Here is a 20873-nt window from a genome sequence, read left to right as displayed (position 1 = left end):
TTCATAGGTAGTAGGTTTTTGTCAACAAGCAATGCATCTCTTTTCAATAGAAATCCATAACTCATTGGTGCACTCTATAACTTACTTGACCTTTGAAACATTTGTGTTTGTTGAACATTGGGTTGAGCATCTGTATGCTTAACCATAAGCTCAGGTTTTTTATGTGTTATTTTTTATGGTTTTTGTACTTCTTCAAATACAATCTTATTCCTACTATTCCTTTCAAATAGGAACTTTTTTTTCTAAAAGGGTTACATGTTTCGAGACAAATAGCTTTTGCTCAGTTGGATTATAGATGTAGTATCCAATTGACTATTTAGGATACCTAACGAAAAAACACTTATCTAACCTAGTTCTTATTTGTTCTTAGTTTTATTTAATTTATAAAGTCTTTAGCCAAAGTATTTGACTAGAAGCTGCAATAACTAATATGAAAGGTGCTCATAAGTGGACACTTGCCATGATCATGCCCTTTTGGGATATTTGGTAGAAGGATCAAATTATATTAATAAGCTGAAGACTGAAAGGTTTTGTTGAGATTATATTGACTCTTTGACATTTGGGTGTCATTATGCATTGTTAGATGTTGCTCATAATTTATGAATATAATTATGTTATCCTTATATTGATATAGATTTATATTCATTACTAACTTATAGGAAACCTAATGGATCACACACAATAATCACAATGCCTAATTAAAATGGGGATTCAATTAAGTAGGACTTAATTAAATAAAAACTAAAATATGTGAAGGATTTAATTGAAAAGTTTAATTAAATTAATAGGGCTAATTTAGAATTATGATAATTCTAAATTAGGGCTTTAGTAAGAAAAGTCTTATATATGGATATAAATCTTGTGCTCTTGCTGCCCTAACCCTAAGAGAGCATATAGTGATATGTGGCCAAAAAGTTGGCTATCATATTTTCCCTTTACCTATTCTTCCTTAACTACACAGGTTGGAAAACATGATGAAAGAGTTCTTCTTTTGAGGTTTGGCAATAGAAGAGATGAAGTTTTGGTTTAGGCCTTTGAGCCACATTGCTAGCACGAGGGTTTCCTAAATCTTGGAGAAAGATTCTAACTTATGATTATGTGGATCACCACTATAGGTCAAATACTTGGATGGCTTAAAATCTTAGGATTCCTTGATGCTCAAGCAAATCAAGGGCTGTTCTAACTTAAGATTACGATATCTTTGAGTTAAGATATGACTCTATTCATATGGGTGATTATTGATTGAATTATTTTTAACTTCAATTAGTGCTACCAAGTGATTTTATAGAAGGGCATCTATTTTGTTTGTTTATTTATGCTTTTAATTTTATGTTCACTATGCATGAATGTTTTATGAACATGATCTAACAGCTAACATTTCTTTGATACATATGGTATATAATATAATTAATTGTTAACTGTATTATGCCAAACGATACCAAAAGAAAATTCTTATCAAAGGTTATCCATTTGCAATTTTTTTTTTTTTTACTTTTTTCCTTTTGTGGGTAGATAAAAATTTAATATAAAGGATGCAGATTGAAGCCCCTAATTAATTTTTCATTTAAGGAAAACTGATGAAATGCAACCTACATTCATGTTGTCCTACCTCAAATGATATGAAAAAAGCCAGTAATTTGGACTCCATTTGTTTTACAAAAATTGACATTTAAAAAATATTTTTTCAAAAATGTTTACATTTTAAGAAAAAGTAAAGACTTTTTGTTGTTTTGATAAATAAAATTTTTTTTTTGTTGTTTGATTGGTTTTTGAAAAATCCCTTTTTTCAAATAATATTGACATAAATATTAAAATATTTAAAATTATTTATTACTAAAATATATTAAAATTATTTATTTATTAAATTTTTTATTAAAAATAATTATATAATATTTAATATTAAAATATCATATAAATATTAAATACTTAAAGTAAAATTATTTATTATTCTTTATATTAATATTTTTAAATATTTAAAATAGTATTACTATTTTTAAAATATTATTTTTATTAACATAATCGTATTAAAAATAGTAATATTTATTGTTAAAATATTAAAAATATTTATACTATTAAAATGCAATATTTTATTTTATATTGAAAATATCTATTATTAAATAATAATTAAAATATTATTTATTTATATTATTATTAAAATAGTCATATAAATACATTAATCAATAAAATATAATTATAATATATTTTAAATTGAAAAAAATGAAGAAATGATTGAACTATTCATATTATTAAAATAGTATTATTATACTAAATAATACTGATTATTAAAATAATAAAAATATTATTACAATATTAATATTTATTATAAAAGTAATAATATAATACCATTATTATTGAAATATTAAAAATATTTATGTTTAATAATATACAAAATAAAAATATTTCAAATTAATATTTCAAATGCCTTTTAATATTAATATATAAAATTTATATTAAAATCAATAAAAATATTTTTTATTAATATAATAATATTTTAAGTATGATCAAATTAAGTTATATTTAAAATATTGTATTTTGAACCTTATCTGAATAAAATTGTAAGAATATTTAAAATTAAAATATTATAAAATTTTTAATGTTAATATTTTAATTTTTTAAATTAAAATTAAATAAAAATATTTTTTATTAATATAATAATATTTCAGATCTTATCAAATTAAATCTTAACATAAAAAATCATGTTCAGAATTTGATTTGACTGAAACTATACTTACAAGCATGATATGTAATTATTACGATAAAAATTATTTGCAAAAATTAGTTCTTTTTTTAAAATAAGAGGTGACAATTTGTTAAAAATTAATCTTTTTAAATTTATCGATAAATTATTTTTTATTGATTTACTATTTTTATAAAAAAAAGTACAAAAATTATATTTTAAAAAATAAAATCTCAGAAAAAACAAAGTAAAAATTATTAAAATTAAATTAAAAATATGAATTAGGAGAAGTATAAAAAAAGTATAAATGTGATAAGGCCAAAAAAAAAAATGTTAATAAAATAAATTTGAAAAAAATTAACGAGAAAAAATTATGAAAAAAAAAAAGGCCCGAGATAGATAAAAAGAAAAAAAGTGTACGGAGGACAAGCGTGTTGTTACAGGATGGACGATCTTGAAAATGAAAATAATGCAAAGCTTTACCGACACGTGTATAGGAGATAGAGCAAGTGGACAGTGGGGAGAATAGAGGCGAGTGGTACCCAGGTCTGGACACAATAAAAACGAGGCTTTGAAAGAAAATGAGAAGCGTAGACCGCTCCTCTTGTTCATTCTTCATCTCTGTTATTGTTGTTGTGAAATTTTGGTCCCTCTCTCTGTCTTCGATTGCTAAATGTTTTGCTCACCTTCTGATATTATTTTTGGGTCTTGTTCTTGTTCTCCTTCTTGCGGGAGTCATTTGATGAATTTATCAAATTAAGCATCTCGATCAGTCGTTGTCCCAATTTCGTCTACTCTTACTATTAGTAATATATTTCAGGTATGCATTTAATATATTTCCCCCTCTGAATCCGCTCTCTTGATCACTTGTCCTGCTAAAGTTTTTGCTTCTTTTCTGCAATTGATTTTCAGCGTGTTTCCAAAAGCTGATCTATGCCTAAAGTTGGTTGGATAGAATTTGCTATTATTTTAATAATTTATTTTTTATATAAATGAAGATTTCGATTGGTAAGGATATGGAATTTGAAAAGGAAATGGAAAAGTAAGAAGTTTGATTTTAAATTTGTGTTTGTTTGATCGAAAATCTGTAGCTGAATAATTTTTGTTCTGCTTCATTCTGTCAGTTGGTCGATTAGGGCTTTTTTTTTTTAGGCATTTGAAAGTTGATAGTGGTAGCTTTGTTTTTTGTACGCATAGAATTTTTATGTAGAAGTCTGTGCTTTGCTTCTGCATTTCAATCTCAGCTATGAGTGGTTTGACTGTATTTTGAAAGGATATTTTGGCTTAAGGGCTCCGATTCAGCTTAAACAATCTGGGATCCCAATAATTGCATTCCTAGGGTTTGCTAGCAGCTCCAAGGCTTTTCATTTTTCATAACAATCATTTCAAAAGTGGAAACTAAACTAGCTAGTATCTCCTTTCTCACATCAGTTGTATTAAAAACAAACCCAAAAAAAAATGAAAAATGTAAGTACCTGATGATTTCTGGACACTGCTTACCAAAATATCTTCTCCCTGTAAAATTGCTTGTCTTTCTCAATCTCCAAACGTCCACTTGCCTCCCTTTGCTTGCTAACGGACACTTTATCTGGCACTTTTTTTTTTAATATATATATATATATATATATTTCTGTATCTCTTTAATTCCTTTACCCAATAAAATAAGCACAAGTTATGTATTAAAACCCTAGCAATGCTTGCCCATAATCTTTAGCACTTAATGCCAGGTGATAACTCACAAGCTTTCATTTATGTTGGTTTTAGGGTGTATCCTGAAGGTATTGTGCCATCAAATGAGTGTCAAGAGTTTGGGCTAAGGAGAACTGCTTATCCTGATTTTATCTTTTGGGGTACCATTCATGATAGGGAAAATGGTTGAGGGGCCTAAATTTACTGGACTTATGGGAGGAACCAACAACAATGACGACAATTACTATGATTTAACTCAACGGTTTTACCAAAAACTTGGTGAGGGCTCAAACATGTCTATTGACAGTTTACAGACGAGTAATGCCGGTGGGTCTGTGTCCATGTCAGTCGAAAACAGTAGTGTGGGTTCTAATGATTCTCTAACCCACATTTTAAGCCACCCTGGTCTAAAGCCTGTGAACCACCATAATTACTCTGTCTCTGTGGGGCAGAGTGTGTTTCGTCCTGGTAAGGTTGGCCATGCACTTAATGATGATGCATTAACACAAGCATTGATGGATAGTCGGTACCCAACTGAGGGGTTGCAGAATTATGATGAGTGGACTATTGATTTAAGAAAACTTAATATGGGTACAGCTTTTGCTCAAGGAGCTTTTGGGAAGTTGTACAGAGGTACATATAATGGTGAGGATGTTGCGATTAAGATATTGGAAAGGCCAGATAATATCCCAGAGAAGGCACAAGTTATGGAGCAGCAGTTTCAGCAGGAAGTTATGATGCTTGCAACATTGAAGCATCCAAATATTGTGCGATTTATTGGGGCATGTCGTAAGCCAATGGTTTGGTGCATTGTGACAGAGTATGCAAAGGGAGGCTCAGTTCGACAGTTTCTAACAAGGAGGCATAACCGTGCTGTGCCATTGAAATTGGCAGTTAAGCAGGCATTGGATGTTGCGAGAGGGATGGCCTATGTGCATGGGCTTGGGTTTATTCACAGGGATTTGAAGTCAGATAACCTTCTAATAGCTGCTGATAAATCGATAAAGATTGTAGATTTTGGTGTCGCACGAATTGAGGTGCAGACTGAGGGCATGACACCAGAGACGGGGACATACCGTTGGATGGCTCCGTAAGTCTTTAGGCCCTTATATGTTACAGTTTCTTCCCTGTTACAATGTGACATATACACTTTTTTTTTTATTTGATGGCTCTTTTCATCTTTGTTAGATGATTCTTGCTAGTTGGTATGAACTTTCTGGATTATTTTTGAAGAAAATCCTTAAGGTTGTGCATTCTTTCTGCATAGATTTCTTACCCGTTTGTTTAATTAACGATATCTGTTCGTATATTATCTTTTATGTTCTCATGTTATTAATTATGTTAGGAAGTAAGTCATGCTGTGTAAGGTTCTGCTATTTTCTGTTTTCATCTTCTGAGCTGATGCTTTGGTTTGATAATTTGAAGGAAGGCACTGCCTTCTTGAATGTGATTTGATTTAGAATTTTTGAGTTCTCTATTTTTGGCTGGAACATTGTAAGGTTTAAATAATTTCAAATTATTTAAAACATTCACATAATTGTTGCCTATCTAGAAGAAATTTTGATTAGAATGTGCATTTATCATCTCAAAAGATTGGATTTTTAAGGTTTCTCTCTCTCTCTCCCTCTCTCCCTCTCTCTCACTAACATAGGTGTGCATGTTCTTCATCTGGATGTCTTGCAGCTTAAAGTGAATTAGGCTTCTTCTTGAAGCAAAATAAAGAAGATGTAATACCTATTAGGCGGATACTTGATAAAGAAAGTACTTATCAAGCATTCATTTATTTATATCCTTAAATTAGTTTGGAAGGGTGAGTGTTCATTTGAAATTTTAAACATTTGAGATTTGAATGTGATACGCCGTAATATGCTAAGTTGATATTGTGTTTTCAAGCAAGACTGAGATTGTGCCTAGCTTGTTTTCATCCACTGCCACTATTTGCAGTACATCATGTCCTTTCTCCATATTTTTGGGTGCTTATTTTGTTCCAGCTATGGTGGCTGAGAAAGCAGGTCTTCTATCTTGAGATTTGGTTCCTATTTCATGTTTGGGTGCATTTTGAAAGTCAAATATTGAAAAATTTTCATATGAATTTAGTATTCTTTCACCCATTATACTTGTGCTTTCTGTTTGGTGTATTTAAAGTTATTTCTTTTGATTGCTCATGGATGCCTTTTGTTTCATGATTTACTTGGGATTCACATGTATCAACTGATCCTTTTTCTTATTTGGTTTATGCTTCATCCTTATTGCTATATGCTGTCATATATACCAATTAATTTGTTTCTAATTTAATAAAACCATATTACTATTAATTAAGAATAGTGACCAAGGCTTCCAGATGGCTCAGTGACTAGTTTTTGGCAGCAGTACCTAAACTATATTGGATGTGGCAGGGCTAGAGAGAAGTTGCAAAAGCTCCCAGGAGGTTTTTTGGAATTTATATGTTATTGTTTGCAACATCTTATTGCACAGCACTGAGGTTGGACTGACAAGACAGTACTTATGACTTGTCTATCTAAATTTAAATGGTACTGTTCTAAAGAAGCTAATTGCCGAGAATTGGAATCTACCTGTCATATGCATAGGAACCAACCAGTTCGTGAGGGCGAAAAGATCTCTCTCTCTCTCTCTCTCTCTCTTTTCAAGGCTTCATTTTTCCTCTCTTTATCAACTTTAATGTTGTTTGCAGCCTTTACATAATTATATAGGGAGTCATAGTGATGTAGACAAACAGATTGGTTAAGAGTTGTATTTTGTTTTTAGTTTAAAGTTTGGATATAGACAAACAGATAGGGTAAAAGTTGTATTTTGTTCTTAGTTTAAAGTTGGGAGGTTACTATTTTTGTTATGTTATGTTGGAGCAAGGGAGGAAGACAAATAAGTGAATCACTGTACTCAAGAATGGCCTCCTCTTAAGTCTGCACAAATAGCGAGGTTGGATTGAAATATGTTTTACCAAGAAATTTCCTAGCTTTAAACTGAAAAATGTCTCTGAAGTTATATTTGGATAGAGCATTTGACAATTTCTACAGCATTTTAAAATGAGGCAATTCAAAGGGCAGCAATTGAGAATGTGTTTTTGGTCAACTATTCCACAAATTGGAATATTGTCCGTGGGTTATCCAACTTAAACAGAACATTGCCATTTCTTCCTCAGAAATCCCAACCATCCTCCCAATAGCTTCAAATATACCGATTTTTTTTTCAAAAAATTTGCTAGAAAAGGCTCAATCTTGAAGTGATTAGAGAGATATTTGAGTAGAAGTTGAAAACAGTGGCTACCATCAACAGTTCTTTAGTGGCAAGAGAAATTGCATCTTGAAGCATAGGAAGAGGAGAAATCTCACCAGAAGGAGAGGAGAAAGGATGAAAGGCAAGTGAAAAATATAAAATTAGTTCTTGCTGGTCTTGCTGGAAGTTGGAGAAGACATTAATGGCCATGAAACAGTGAGATCACTGAACAAAAATTAACTTCGGGTGACAAAGCTTGAGTATATGAGAGTTTATCTCTCCTTTCTCTGTTTTAGTAACTTGTTTTTTGTTGAAGGAAGAAAGTACTTTTAAATAACACCTTTCTAGGCTTTGTTTTGAAGCAGGCATTTGGATCTGTGAAATTCTGTTATCTTTTTACCCACATGATGTTTACTTTTTAGCGTTTAAAATGCTTCCTCGAAATCCAGTCTTTCCAAACACATTCTTATGTAAAGTTGCAAACTGTTGACCACGAGTTTGAAGCAAAATTATGGTTGTTTCCCCAATTAAATGTGTATTTGTAGAATGTTTGAGAATAGAAATGGTAGGTTTAGCATGGTGAAAGATCTACAGAGAATCATAACAAGCTGTTATTTAACACTTTTAATCGGAAATGTCTTATTTGCAATATGGCTGCATTGATGATCAGAAACCGTGAACTGGGAAAGATGAGAAAAGATCATAGATTTGTTAGACATGATACTTTGGGCTCTTTTAAGTAAAATACTATATTTCTAGGATTCGTCAAATAATTTTTGTATGTCTATGTGAAGATGATACTACAAATGACCTTGTTTTCTTTTTGCCTTGGTTTGTTGATTGTTTAGGGTGGGAAATTTTGTGGATGCGTTTGTAGAGGGCTAAGTTCTGACTGGTTTGAAGGATACTATTTTGAATTGATAAGTCACAGTTTCACAATTCAACTTTGATGTAAATTGTGTAGTTTGAATTCCTCTTTCTCGTGTGCTTGACTTAATTTGCATTGCTACAGTGATTCCCCACCTTGAGAGAAAATAGTTGAGAAAATTGCATCGCTTAGTCTTGTTACTCTCTTCTTGCCATGTTACCTACATTTATCTAGTAGAATTGCTTTCCTGTTTCAAATGGAGTACTGGAAACTGATTTGCATCTTATATATCAATCATAACTACATGTTAGTGTTAGTTGCTGAATTGGTTTTGGCATTTAGTTTATCATTAGTTTTCACTGAGTTATCTTTTACATGAAACTGCATTCATTTGCTGATCAGTTGACTTGGTATCTGAATTGTCTTTCTATTAAGTATTTTATTCAATTTGTTTATTTATGTTGGTAATGCTGTTGGTTGTGATTCTGTGCTTGTCTTCGCTCTTGCAGAGAGATGATACAACATAGGCCCTACACGCAAAAAGTAGATGTGTATAGTTTTGGAATCGTCCTTTGGGAGCTTATTACTGGCTTGCTTCCTTTCCAGAACATGACTGCAGTGCAGGCAGCATTTGCTGTGGTGAACAAGGGCGTAAGGCCAGTTATTCCAAATGATTGTCTCCCTGTGCTGAGTGAGATCATGACCCGTTGCTGGGACACTAACCCAGAAGTCCGTCCTCCCTTCACTGAGATTGTGAAGATGCTTGAGAATGCTGAATCTGAGATACTGACAACTGTTCGTAAGGCCCGCTTCAGGTGTTGCATGACTCAACCTATGACAATCGACTAATCCAGAATAGAAGAGTGAAGAACAGACAACAAAGGAAAAGAGGATATATATTTAAATATAAATTCGTGTATGTATCAGCATTTTACTCTTTTCTTTTCCCATTATTTTCCAGATAGGAGAAGGAAACTATTCAGACCGCTTGTTTCTGGATATTGGTGTCAATTGTGCTTGGAACAGTTGTGTTGTAGCTTTAGTAGTAAGGGGATGAGCGATGTTGTTTGCCTCTCTATATATGCGATGGGAGCCTGCCTTATGTGTTACACTTTGATTGCTTAGATGCAGGTTCTCAATTGGATCAACGGCTTATTTTTGGTTTTCTTTCTCTTGTTCTTGCTTTTGTTTTTACACCCGATGTTCACTGGTGCTGATTAGTGCATGGTATTTGTATTCATAGCTACTTCTGCTCGCTGGTTATTTTTGTGGGGATATGTTTGGTGTGGCGCGTTTTTGTCTGTTGAAAAGATAAAAAGAGGGGTATAGACACTTGTTCGGATATTTAAAAAAAAAAAAAAAGGATTTCAATTTTGTCCGTGTTCAAAAGTCTGATTGAATTTGTCTTAAGTTTTTAGTGGGCTTAATTGCATGAGTCTCTTACGTGGGTATTTGAGTTTGAAAATTTAAATTTAAATTTATTTGGGCTTAAAAGTTCAAAGTTCAATATAGTGGTCCAAAATCTCTTTCAGGCCTAGAAATTTTTTAATTAATTAAGATAAGTTAAATAAAAATAAAAAATAAAAAAATGTAAAATTCGAATTAGCACGACACCCATGTAGCCATTACCAATTCTAACCTATTACAGATTTTTTTTTCACCAAACAAAATTAATCTAGTGGTTATTTTTCCGTCATAGTAGATACTTTCATCTTTCGATGAAATTCAACTTAAACTAAAATTGGAAAAATAGAAACCCTAAGCAAATTGTGATTTGGTTCAAATCAATTGAAAAAGCAAAAATCACAAACTATGACTAATGTGGTTATCTTGTGCAAACGCAAAGTCTAAAAAAAAGAGCACTGACGGCATCTTGGAGAGTTTTAATATCCTAAAAATCATGAGTTTTCACCTTTCATCTAGCTTTATAAATCAAAAGCTCAAACACACCAAAAAAGGAGAAGACGAAACAATTGAAAAAAAAAACGGCCAAAGAAAAGCTTTCTTAGCCTATCCAAAAAATAAAAAATAAAAAATAAAACTATTTCAAGTTCACCCAAAAAACAAACACACATAACACAAAAATTAACCTCATGCTTAAAAAGGGAGTAGCTGGGAGAAAAGAAAACAAAAAAAGCCAAAAAATAAAAAAAAAATCTTTGATCGAAACTTTAAAGGCTGGGCTGGGCTTTTAGAGGTCATTTTTTGAGAAACAAAACTTAAAATGGTGTAGAAAAAAGGTCGATGGATGTTTTTGGTTTTTTTTTTTTTTTAGTATTTTTAGGTGACTGATGATGGTGGCTAGCGACGGTGACCGGCAAAAGATAATGCGGTCGATCATTTTCTAGGAGGCTTGGCAACAAAAAAGGTTTTTGAAATTTTTTTAATAGAAAAGAGGAAATGAGTTAAAAAAAGGGTATATTTTATAGCTTAAAAAAAAAAAAAAACAAAATGGTGTGTTTTAGGGAAGAAATATCTTTATATTGACCCAACTTGATGACCCGCACACCCGACCTTATGACATGCTTCATAATAGCCCTTCAACTGATATGGTTTAATTGCCTATTGAATCGCCCGAATTGCTGTTGAATCGCCCAGTTCTTTCTTAACCTAAGATTGGCTTAACTGAACCGGGTCGAGCCACTATCAGACCATTGACCTATCGATTCAGGTATTTTTTACTTTTTTTTTTATCTTATTTTTCAATTAATTTCTAATTTTTGCTAAGTTATTTATTTTGTTATTTTTGCATGTTTAAAATTCTAGATTTCTAAAATAAATACTTAATATTTTTTTAAAAATGAAAACAAAATAGCATTTAATAAGGATAATTTTTTCTTTTAAAATGGTAAACTTAATTTATTCAAATTTCATATTTTTTTGTTATAAATAAGAAAGTAAAAAAAGAAAAATTTTTTTTCGATGATGAGATTCTAGGAAAATCTACGTAGTGATTCTTATAAAATCTCGAGGTGAAAATTTTTTTTATTACCAATGTATTGGAGTGTTTATAAAAAAATTTCGATATAAAAAAAAATCCTTTCTCTTCTACTCATGAAAAAAAAAAAGGCAAAAAATGTGAAAAATGAAAAAAAAAAGAAAAATACTAATACACAAAATTTTCTTTTAAAAAAATGAAAAATTACTTTTAAAAAATAAATAAAATAAAATATAATTCACAAATAAAGTGTGTATACCTATACATGAATATTATATTTCATTGTTTGCATCACATGTATATCACTTAACAATGGAAAAATATATGCAAACTTCCGAAGATGGGATTTTAAGAAAATTTGAGTTGTGATTCTTAAGAAGTCCTTAGCTTAGGACATTTCTCTTAAAGTTACCATCTATTGGAACATTTTGAGAATTTTTCAATAATAAGGTTCTAATTTATTTTTCAAATAAAAATAAAATAATGTTTTTTATTTAAAGGAAAAAAATAAAAAAGAGAGTTTTGTGAAGAAAATTAAACAAATCAAAATTGTGATAAGTAAAGGGAGTCAAAGAAGTTAATTTTAAATATCGAAATTAAAACTACTTTTGTCAAGATCAAAGGATAACACATGACTTGTTGGTATCATTTTTTAAACGGATGTTGTGGTGGTGCTAATTATTCCCCACATATAACTGTACTTCTGAATTCAAACTATTTTTGTAGATAAAAAAATTATATTTTTTTATAAGTTTTAATTATTTTAAGATTTTATTAAAAGAATAAGTTTTATTAGGTGACCAATCACTTTTAATTAAAACTGTTATGACAATTTGATAACTTCACTAGAACATATTTTTTTTAGAGTCAACTCAAAAATTAATTATGTATTATCCTTAATCTTTATTCAGCATCTTAATTGGTATTTAATTTTAATTTTAATTTTCTTGATTTTGATTTTGCTTTTAAAAAAATATATAATAATGATAAACAAATAAAAAGAAAATTCACTTGAATCTCATTTTAATTATATTATTTAATTATGCTATTTTTTTCTATATATTATTCTCATTAAATGTGGGGCATTTAGGATAGAGATGGTGGTGCTATTTTTCCTTACATATATGATGATACATTGTATTTTATGCATGAGCTCTATACTAGAGCTTTATCCTTTATAGGAGAAAGTAAAGTACCTATACTCTTATGAGGTGATAAACTTTGCAATGGCAAGCAAAATAATTTCATTCAAATTGAACCTTTTCTATTCGTATCCCATGATGGATGAGGATTAGAGTGTTTTACTAGTCCGGCATGGTTGATAGTAAGGAATAATTTTGGAACCTCTAGATACATGTCAATCCAAACCAAGCATATAATGAGCCATAAAGAGCCAACCGTAGGTAGAGCCTCATTGACTTGTTTGTAGAAGACACCAAAATTTAGGACAAATGGGGAGATACTTTCATTCATGGAAGATGATCAAACAATTGTATTACTAGTAACAATTAAAAAAATGCACAAAAAAAAAGAAGGAAATCTTGTATTTAAAAAAAAAGTGTTTGTTCCAAATTCCCTTTTTAAAAAATTAATAACAATTTAGGTTGTCATTTTCTTTGTTTCTGCCCTTTTAGTCATTTAAAAAAAAAATGCACAACGAAAACAAAAATGAGAAAGAATTTTTTTTAGAACACAAACATAATAAAACGATTAGTAAAAAAGGCTATTATTTCCTTTGGTTATGTAGTAACCCAAATGCTTATGACTAAGGGAAAATTAATTTTTTTCTAATCTTGAACCATATCTTTATACTAAATTTTGTCTTCTTTTTTGCTTTTGCATAAATTGCATCATATAGTTTCACATTAAGGTATTTGTTTTAGGACATCTCTCTTCCAAGAATTTCTTTTCATAGATCCCGTAAAACTATAAATTTGTTCATCAATTATGAGTGTCCCATGTGAGTCATATAATGAGGTATATGATTGGTCGATAGAAAAATAGCAAAAGAATGGAGATTGTTTGCCTACCGGTTATGTGTTAAGGTTTTATGAAAAATGAGCATTTGGATTTCACAGAAAATATTTTAAAAGATTTAGTCATCATATAGGGTTAGATAAGTGAAGAAAAAAAAAAGAGAGATTTTGTGAAAAATATAGGTAGATTGTGTCCCTTATTCTAGTCGTAATCAAAGAATAGTTGATCGAAGTGGCTATACAGTTTTGAGATCGATCTAAAAGTGTTTCACTTTTAACCATAAAGATTTAGTGCCAACCATTAAGGAGTATTCGGTTTTGCTTGGGATAAAACTATAATGTTTGAATAAGGTGTTTGCTCAGAAGCTAAAATCGGGTTACTACAAAAAATTGGCAAAACTTATAGGGGTTAAAGTCGAAACTATAGACTCTTTTGTGAAACTTAGGAGTGAACATCTTGGTATATGTTGGGATTTAAATGATGATAAAGGCATGTTTGTTTTCAATTTGGCGATATATGGCATGTTAATTTTCTCAAAGACTTTGGCCTACATCAAAATAACCATGGAAGACTTTTTTAAGCAAATCAAAACCCTAATAATTAATCCTTCACTAGTGGTCCTAGCTGAAACCATCAGTTCATTGAATTTCTATCGACGAAACGGAAGTAGACCTTTCATTGGTAGTGCACCATTATCGTATGTGTGGGTGAAAAGTCACGTCAAGTGTGGGAAGAGTGCATTCTCAAAGTCTTATCTTCATAGCAAGGCACCGATTGAAAAATTTTGCCAAAGCCAATAGTCAACGTTGAAGACTAAGGAAGAATGGATTGCATTCTTATGAAGGCTTACCTAGGACAAATTATAATGGATGGAACTGTGGATGCCTTGCATGCCTATGTTGTATCAAAGAGGAGATGAACCATGGATATGATTGTTAGGATTATAAGGTGTGGTAAGTTATGCTCCATTGATGGTAATAAGGCAATTCTGTACAAAATAATTTGTTTTTGCAATTAATGGACTTGTTCAAGTAGAATTCACTTATAAAGAACCTGATCCACCAAGAACGATGGAGCAAGTAATTCAAGAATGGAATAAGACACGGAGGTCAAGACAAAGGCCTCTCATCGACAAGATCACTAATGATTACCAAATTTGTAGGACAAAGCAACTTAGAGACATGATACTCCATTTTGATGATGGCTTGCATCGATTCGCTAACCATTAGGTAAAAGCATAGTTGTCAGAAGTCAAGCTTTTAGTGAAGGGAATTATGCATCAATATACAGAGTTAAAGCAATGGAATTTTTAAAATTTTAATTCTTTAAAGTCAAGATCAATCAATAAGATCATGCAAACATACAACACCATAAGCATGCATGGGTCTTAGCTTAGGTGGTTACCGTGGATGCTGAAATCCTTTGGTTAAATTTAGTGACCTTCCAAATAGTTTCCCAAGCTAAGAAGCTCTCTAAGTGTTTAGCTTCTAATGGTAATCCACATGAACTTTTTTGAAAGAACCTTCTCTAAGGTTTGGTAGAATTCAAAGCCGTACTCTAGTTAGTAAGTGTTTTCAAGATCTCTTGTATTTCTTTAAGTTTTACTAGACTTTCTTAGCTTGTTTTTGCCTTGAGTGAATCTTACTTATTCTTAAAATAGTATTACAAGAGAGGGGTGGCTTGATGTTTCTTCTATAAGGGAAGTATTAGGTCAGATTAGGTTTAATAAATGGGATGCATATTTTCATAGTTAACCTTATACTAGTTGAATGTACCAAATAAGGGAAAAAATTTTCTCTTGTTTTATTTCCTCTAATTTGGTCATACTAAAATCAAATTAAGTCCAACTTAGTTTCTTCCAATTTTAATCTTTCACAATTGTCCTATTGTATGTGATCCATTAGGTTTTTTAGCATATTGGCAATAAACACAAGCATTATAGGCCTTAGTATTTGGCTATGGATGAAACGAACTTTTTATCTTCATCACTAATTCTCTAATTAGCCAATCTTATGTTTATAGATCATGATCAATGCTAGCTTCATTGTAATGATCCCCAATTGCTAAAGAAAAGTCAATATGACTTGACAACCTATCCGTGAATGGTTTTAGTGTATAATTAATATCCTTTCATCATATAATATCTCGATTTGATCATTGAGTATGGTTTAGTATCTACTCAATCTTGTTCAACTATGTTAAGTCTTGTCCTTGACATTAACTCACAAATAAGCTTTGGAACAATTCTAAACTCTTATTTTACTTTGGCCAAAGATTTCACAAGTTAATTCAATCAAGACTAGTTGAGATATTTTCTTAATCACCACACAAGATGATGAATCCCATCTCGATTACTTCATGCATCTTTATATACCTCATGTTATACCCAATAATACTCGATTGGAGCATTCTTAGTTAGAATTATAAGTAAAGTCAAAGTATAACATTCATCATATAAGATCATAAGTAATCTCAAGTCAAGGATCACTTATACAAGCATCACATGAGAATATAGCCATAGACATTATGTGAACTACCATATAGCATTCTCATATCGAGTCATGTTCAGTGAACTTGTTCTTATAACAAGCACCCACATGTAAGCTGAAGTTTATCCAAACTTCAACCTATGAGATCGGTTGCTTGCTTCATAAGTAGGAGCATAACCATATGCTAGTCTTAATAGCTTCTGTTAATGTCCTCTTATTGATAAAGTATCGACTAGAAAAAATTTTGAAACATATAACTTTTATGCAATGATGATCTTATAATTACAATCTTATTTAATTTTCTTGCAAAGTTTTATTTATATTATGAAAACTTTATCATATAAGTATCAATAATGAAATACATGTAAACAAGCTCAACAATAAATAAGTAAAACCTTTATAAGATATCAAATAGCAAAATACTATAAATATGATAATGTCTTAGCCAAAATATGATTCGACTTGAAGGGTAAATACGAACAATCTCTTATTTGCAGTAAAGCCAATCATTTATATATCTAATACCATATTTGCCTACATGCTTATTATGTTTTTATTAGGACATAGCTTTAGTAAGAAGATCAGCAATGTTATCCTTAGAGGGTATTTATTCAATTTTAATATCACCTCTAGAAACAAAGTTTCTAATGAGATGACGTCGTCTCAATACATGTTTGGATATTTGATCAAACCTTGGTTCCTTGGCTCGAGCAACAACTCCATTGTTGTCACAATAAACTATTATTGGATCAATAATGCTAGGAACAAAACTTAGTTCAGTCATAAACTTTTTGATCCAAATGGCCTCTTTTGCAACCTTAGATGCAGATATGTATTTCGCACTATTGTAGAGTCTACAATTGTACTATGTTTGAAACTTTTCCAACTCATTACTCCACCATTCAGAGTGAAAACATAGTCACTTTAAGATTTGTTATCATCATTGTTAGATTGAAAGCTTGCATCATAATAACCCTTAACTAGGAGTTTGGCTCCACTATAGACAAGAAACACATATTTAGTTCTTCTTAAGTACTTAAAAATTGTTTTCATGACCTTTCAGTGACATTCACTTAGAGTTGCTTGATATCTACTTGTTATGCTTAAAGTATATAAGATATCAGTCACTACATAAAAATGAAGATTTAGTGGCTACTTTTTAGTGGCATTTTTAAATAAATGCCACAAAGTTTTGTGTTTTTATAAGGTTAGGGGCTTTTTTTTTATAAAACACCACTAAATTCTTATATAACAGTATTTGGATTTAAAAATGCCACTAAAAATATATTTTTGTGATATTTGTTGACCTAAATGCCACTATATACTTTGACTTTTATAAATTTTGACTAAATACAAATCTAAAAACTAAAAAAAAAAACTTTAGTACCCATTTCTCCCTGGGATATTCTAGGATTTTGGAGCAAAAGTAGCATTATTTTCAAATTTGACCTGATTAAAAAATTGTGAAATAGTTGTTACCATTTTAAAAAGCATGTTTGCAAATGAATGCAAGTCAGCTATAAGTTTTTACTGATAAAAGTTTGGTTTTTATATGGCATTTGGCATGACAAATGCCTTCAATAATCTCTTATAACAATTGAATGGGGTTATTGAAGGCATTTTTGGCAAAAAATACCTTCAATAACCCCCTTTAATTTTTATGAAAAGATTATTAAAGGTATTTTTGGGGGTCATTGAAGGCGTTTTTGGTCAAAAATACCTTGAATAATCCCCTTTAATTTTTATTGAAGGTAGTTCTGGGCAAAAATGTTTCAATTTTTAATTAAAAGGGATTATTCAAAGCGTTTTGGGCTAGAAGTGCCTTGAATAACCCCATTCAATTTTTTCTAAGAGATTATTCAATGCATTTTCTAGCTAAAAATACCTTGAATAATCCAAAAAAAAAAATGAGAGGGGATTGTTAAAGGCATTTTTGGTAGAAAACATCTTGAATAATCCCTTCCCAAAGAGGATTATACTTAGTTTAAATAATGCCCTTCAATTATAAAAACAGTAAAGTAGCTCAGTCGGTTAAAGCATACAGCTGTTAAATACCTTAAATAATCCCTTAAAAAACCTAAAAACCTAAAAAATACTAGAAGAAGGGATTAAACCTACGATCTTATGGTTAACAACCGTATACTCTAACCAACTAAGCTACTCCAGTGTTTTTATAATTGAAAGGTATCATTTAAACTAAGAATAATCCTCTATAGAAAGGGATTATTCAAGGTGTTTTATGCAAAAATGCCTTAAATGATCTCTTCTAAAAAATACCTTGAATAATCTTTTACAAAAAATTGAATGGGATTATTCAATGCATTTTTGACCAAAAACGCCTTCAATAATCCCTTCCAATTATTTTAGGATTATTCAACGTGTTTTTGCCTATAAACACCTTCAATAAAAATTGAAAGGGATTAATCAAGACATTATTGGCCAAAAAACACCTTGAATAATCCCTTACAAAAAATTGAATGTGATTATTCAAGGTGTTTCTGACAAAAAATACCTTGAATAATCCCCTTTAATTTTTATGAAGGGATTATTTAAGGTAATTTTTGCCAGAAAATGCCTTGAATAATCTCATACAAAAAATTAAATGGTGTTATTCAATGCATTTTCTGATAAAAAATGCCTTGAATCATCCTAAAAAAAATAGGAGGGGATTATTGAAGGTGTTTCTATAATAAAATGCTGTTAAATTTCTTTTAAATTTAAAACCTACAAGATCCCTTTTCTACTTTTCTTTCCCTTACTCATTTCTTTCATTTTTGCTCATTTTTTGTCATTTTTTGTCATTTTCTGCCTAAGTTTCAATCATTTTGTGATCAATTTTCATCTTCTTTCCTTTCATTTTTGTAAATTTCAAGTTAGCTTTCTTGCATTTTGGGTCAAATCCCTAAACTTTCTATTTGATCTGTTGTGTTTCTACCACCGTTAAAGCTCTATTGGTAAGCTCCATTTCAATATTGGTAATTTTCAGTGTTTGACCATTTTTTTTCTTTTTTTAGCAATTTATTTCGTTGTTGCAGTTCTAAGTTTGGTTAGTTAGAAAAATTCAAGATAGAACATAAAGTGAAAGAAATAGGATTTTTCTCTAAAAAACTTGAAATTGAACGTTGAATTTAGTTACAAACACGAATGAAATTTCAGGTTTAGTTTTTTTTTTTCAACATAATATTTTTGAAATTACTAAAAAATTGTTACTTGTTAACATGAATTTGTTGATTCATTCAAGATATCCTTAGGAAACCATAATGAAATAGTCTATTATGTTTTAAATGTAATTTGAGTATTAAATAGGCTTTTGTGGGACCTTTTTTTAGATCCGTATCACTTTCTTACAAATTACAATGTATAAGTATTTTTAACTCGATTTTACTTATTTTACTATTTTCTTTTTGTCTTTATTTGCTGGTAATTTAATGAGATTGTTATTGAGTTATGTAAACTAGAACATGTATTAGATATTTACTTGAACTTATGGATCCCTGACTGGCAAAATATTCATATAAAGACATTGTTAAGTGTTTTTAAGCTTTATCGCTCATCAAAGGACAAATGGGTGTTTGTGCTATTTGTAGTTTATAGGTTCTATGCATTGTCTATTTGTCATTCCTATCGTTTCTCGACAGAAGCTTATTCTTTTAATAAAGTTATTGATATAGGATTTCTTTTTCCTTGTGTAACCAGTGCCATTGATTGCCAAAACTAGCAATCATGTTTACAAATAGACATGTTTAAAGACTAGCATGCATATGCATGTCTGGTGGGGTGTATGTGCTTGTCTTATTGATTTCATGTTAATGTTACATGTTATCATATTCAATTAGATTATTTAGTATTTTCCTTTAATTTTTAGACCATTCCAATATCTACTCTTTTCATATGGTGTATGTCATATACCTGAATTTTACATCTTCAATTCAAAAGGAAATAGGTAAAACTTTGGAAGGTTCTTTCAAGTACTTTGCATTTTTCATATTATGGTGTTTGATGAAATGACTTAATCTTGCTTGAAAGGATTCATTGTGCATGAAAACCATCAATAACAGAAGATAGAGAACCAAAAAAAGACATCTGTAGTTATTTATGAATATTATAAGGTAAAGTATTTGTCACAGACTTAATCTTCCTCTATTACACTGTAGGTTTCTAGATGTATGAATATTCGATTAAAATTTGTATAAATTTTTTATTGATGTTATCTCTGATATCGTCTTGTTATTATTTTTTATTTAATACTTAGTATAATTAAGTATGTTAAAGTTTATTTTCAACTAATTTAATTATATAATTTTAGTCTAATAATATAGCAAATATTAAATGGAAAATAGTTGGATGCATAAGTTAAGATTAAGTTAGGAGTACCGAGATAGAGTGTAAATTTTTTTTTCATTTTGCATTTGAAAATGCAAATGAAGATAATATGATATTATGCCCATGTTTGAGGTGTGCTAATATCAATTGGCAAATGTGTGAAGTTTTTTTGAAACATTTAATTTGTATTGGATTTGTCTTGGAATATGTTAATTGGTATATTCATGGAGAGTTTGGACCATCAATGTCATTAACTAGAGTTCCTTCAACTTTAAGGGCTCCCAAACACCAACATGATCCTGTTAGACATGATGACATTGAAGACATGTTGTGAGATGCTTTTAACACTCATAACCAACATTTCTATAATCTGTTTCCCCAAAATGATGGATTTAATGAGTCAAATGTTGAAATGAATGAATTTGGTGAACATGGGATTGGTGTAGGTGACCAATAACCTAGTGGAAAAGCATCAAAGTTTTATAGGTTGCTTAAGGATATGAATGAAGAACTTTATGAGGGATCTAAGCATTCAAAGTTATCTTTCTGTGTACATTTTTTTTTTCACTTGAAATGCTTATGTGGATGGATGAGAAATTTGTTGACTTTATTATTGGAGTTTATGAATGAAATGTTTCCTTTTGCAAAAATCTATAAATCTTGTAAGGATTCAAAGAA

At 30.3% G+C, this 20873-nt stretch overlaps 1 protein-coding gene across 1 annotated transcript; it reads left to right on the top strand.

Moving 5' to 3' along the window:
- Positions 1-3267: 3267 nt before the first annotated feature.
- LOC111302809 (serine/threonine-protein kinase STY13-like) lies at positions 3268-9635 on the top strand. Its single transcript, XM_022898650.2, has 3 exons — positions 3268-3497; positions 4442-5456; positions 8978-9635. Exons 2-3 carry the CDS (start codon positions 4537-4539, stop codon positions 9315-9317), a joined length of 1260 nt encoding a protein of 419 aa, XP_022754385.1. The 5' UTR covers positions 3268-3497; positions 4442-4536; the 3' UTR covers positions 9318-9635.
- Positions 9636-20873: the final 11238 nt, after the last annotated feature.

The sequence above is a fragment of the Durio zibethinus genome, chromosome 13, assembly GCF_047325235.1.
Source record: "Durio zibethinus cultivar Kanyao isolate XHJ-2024 chromosome 13, ASM4732523v1, whole genome shotgun sequence".
In the NCBI taxonomy this organism is placed as follows: domain Eukaryota; kingdom Viridiplantae; phylum Streptophyta; class Magnoliopsida; order Malvales; family Malvaceae; genus Durio; species Durio zibethinus.
This window is presented reverse-complemented; position numbering and strand designations above follow the sequence as displayed.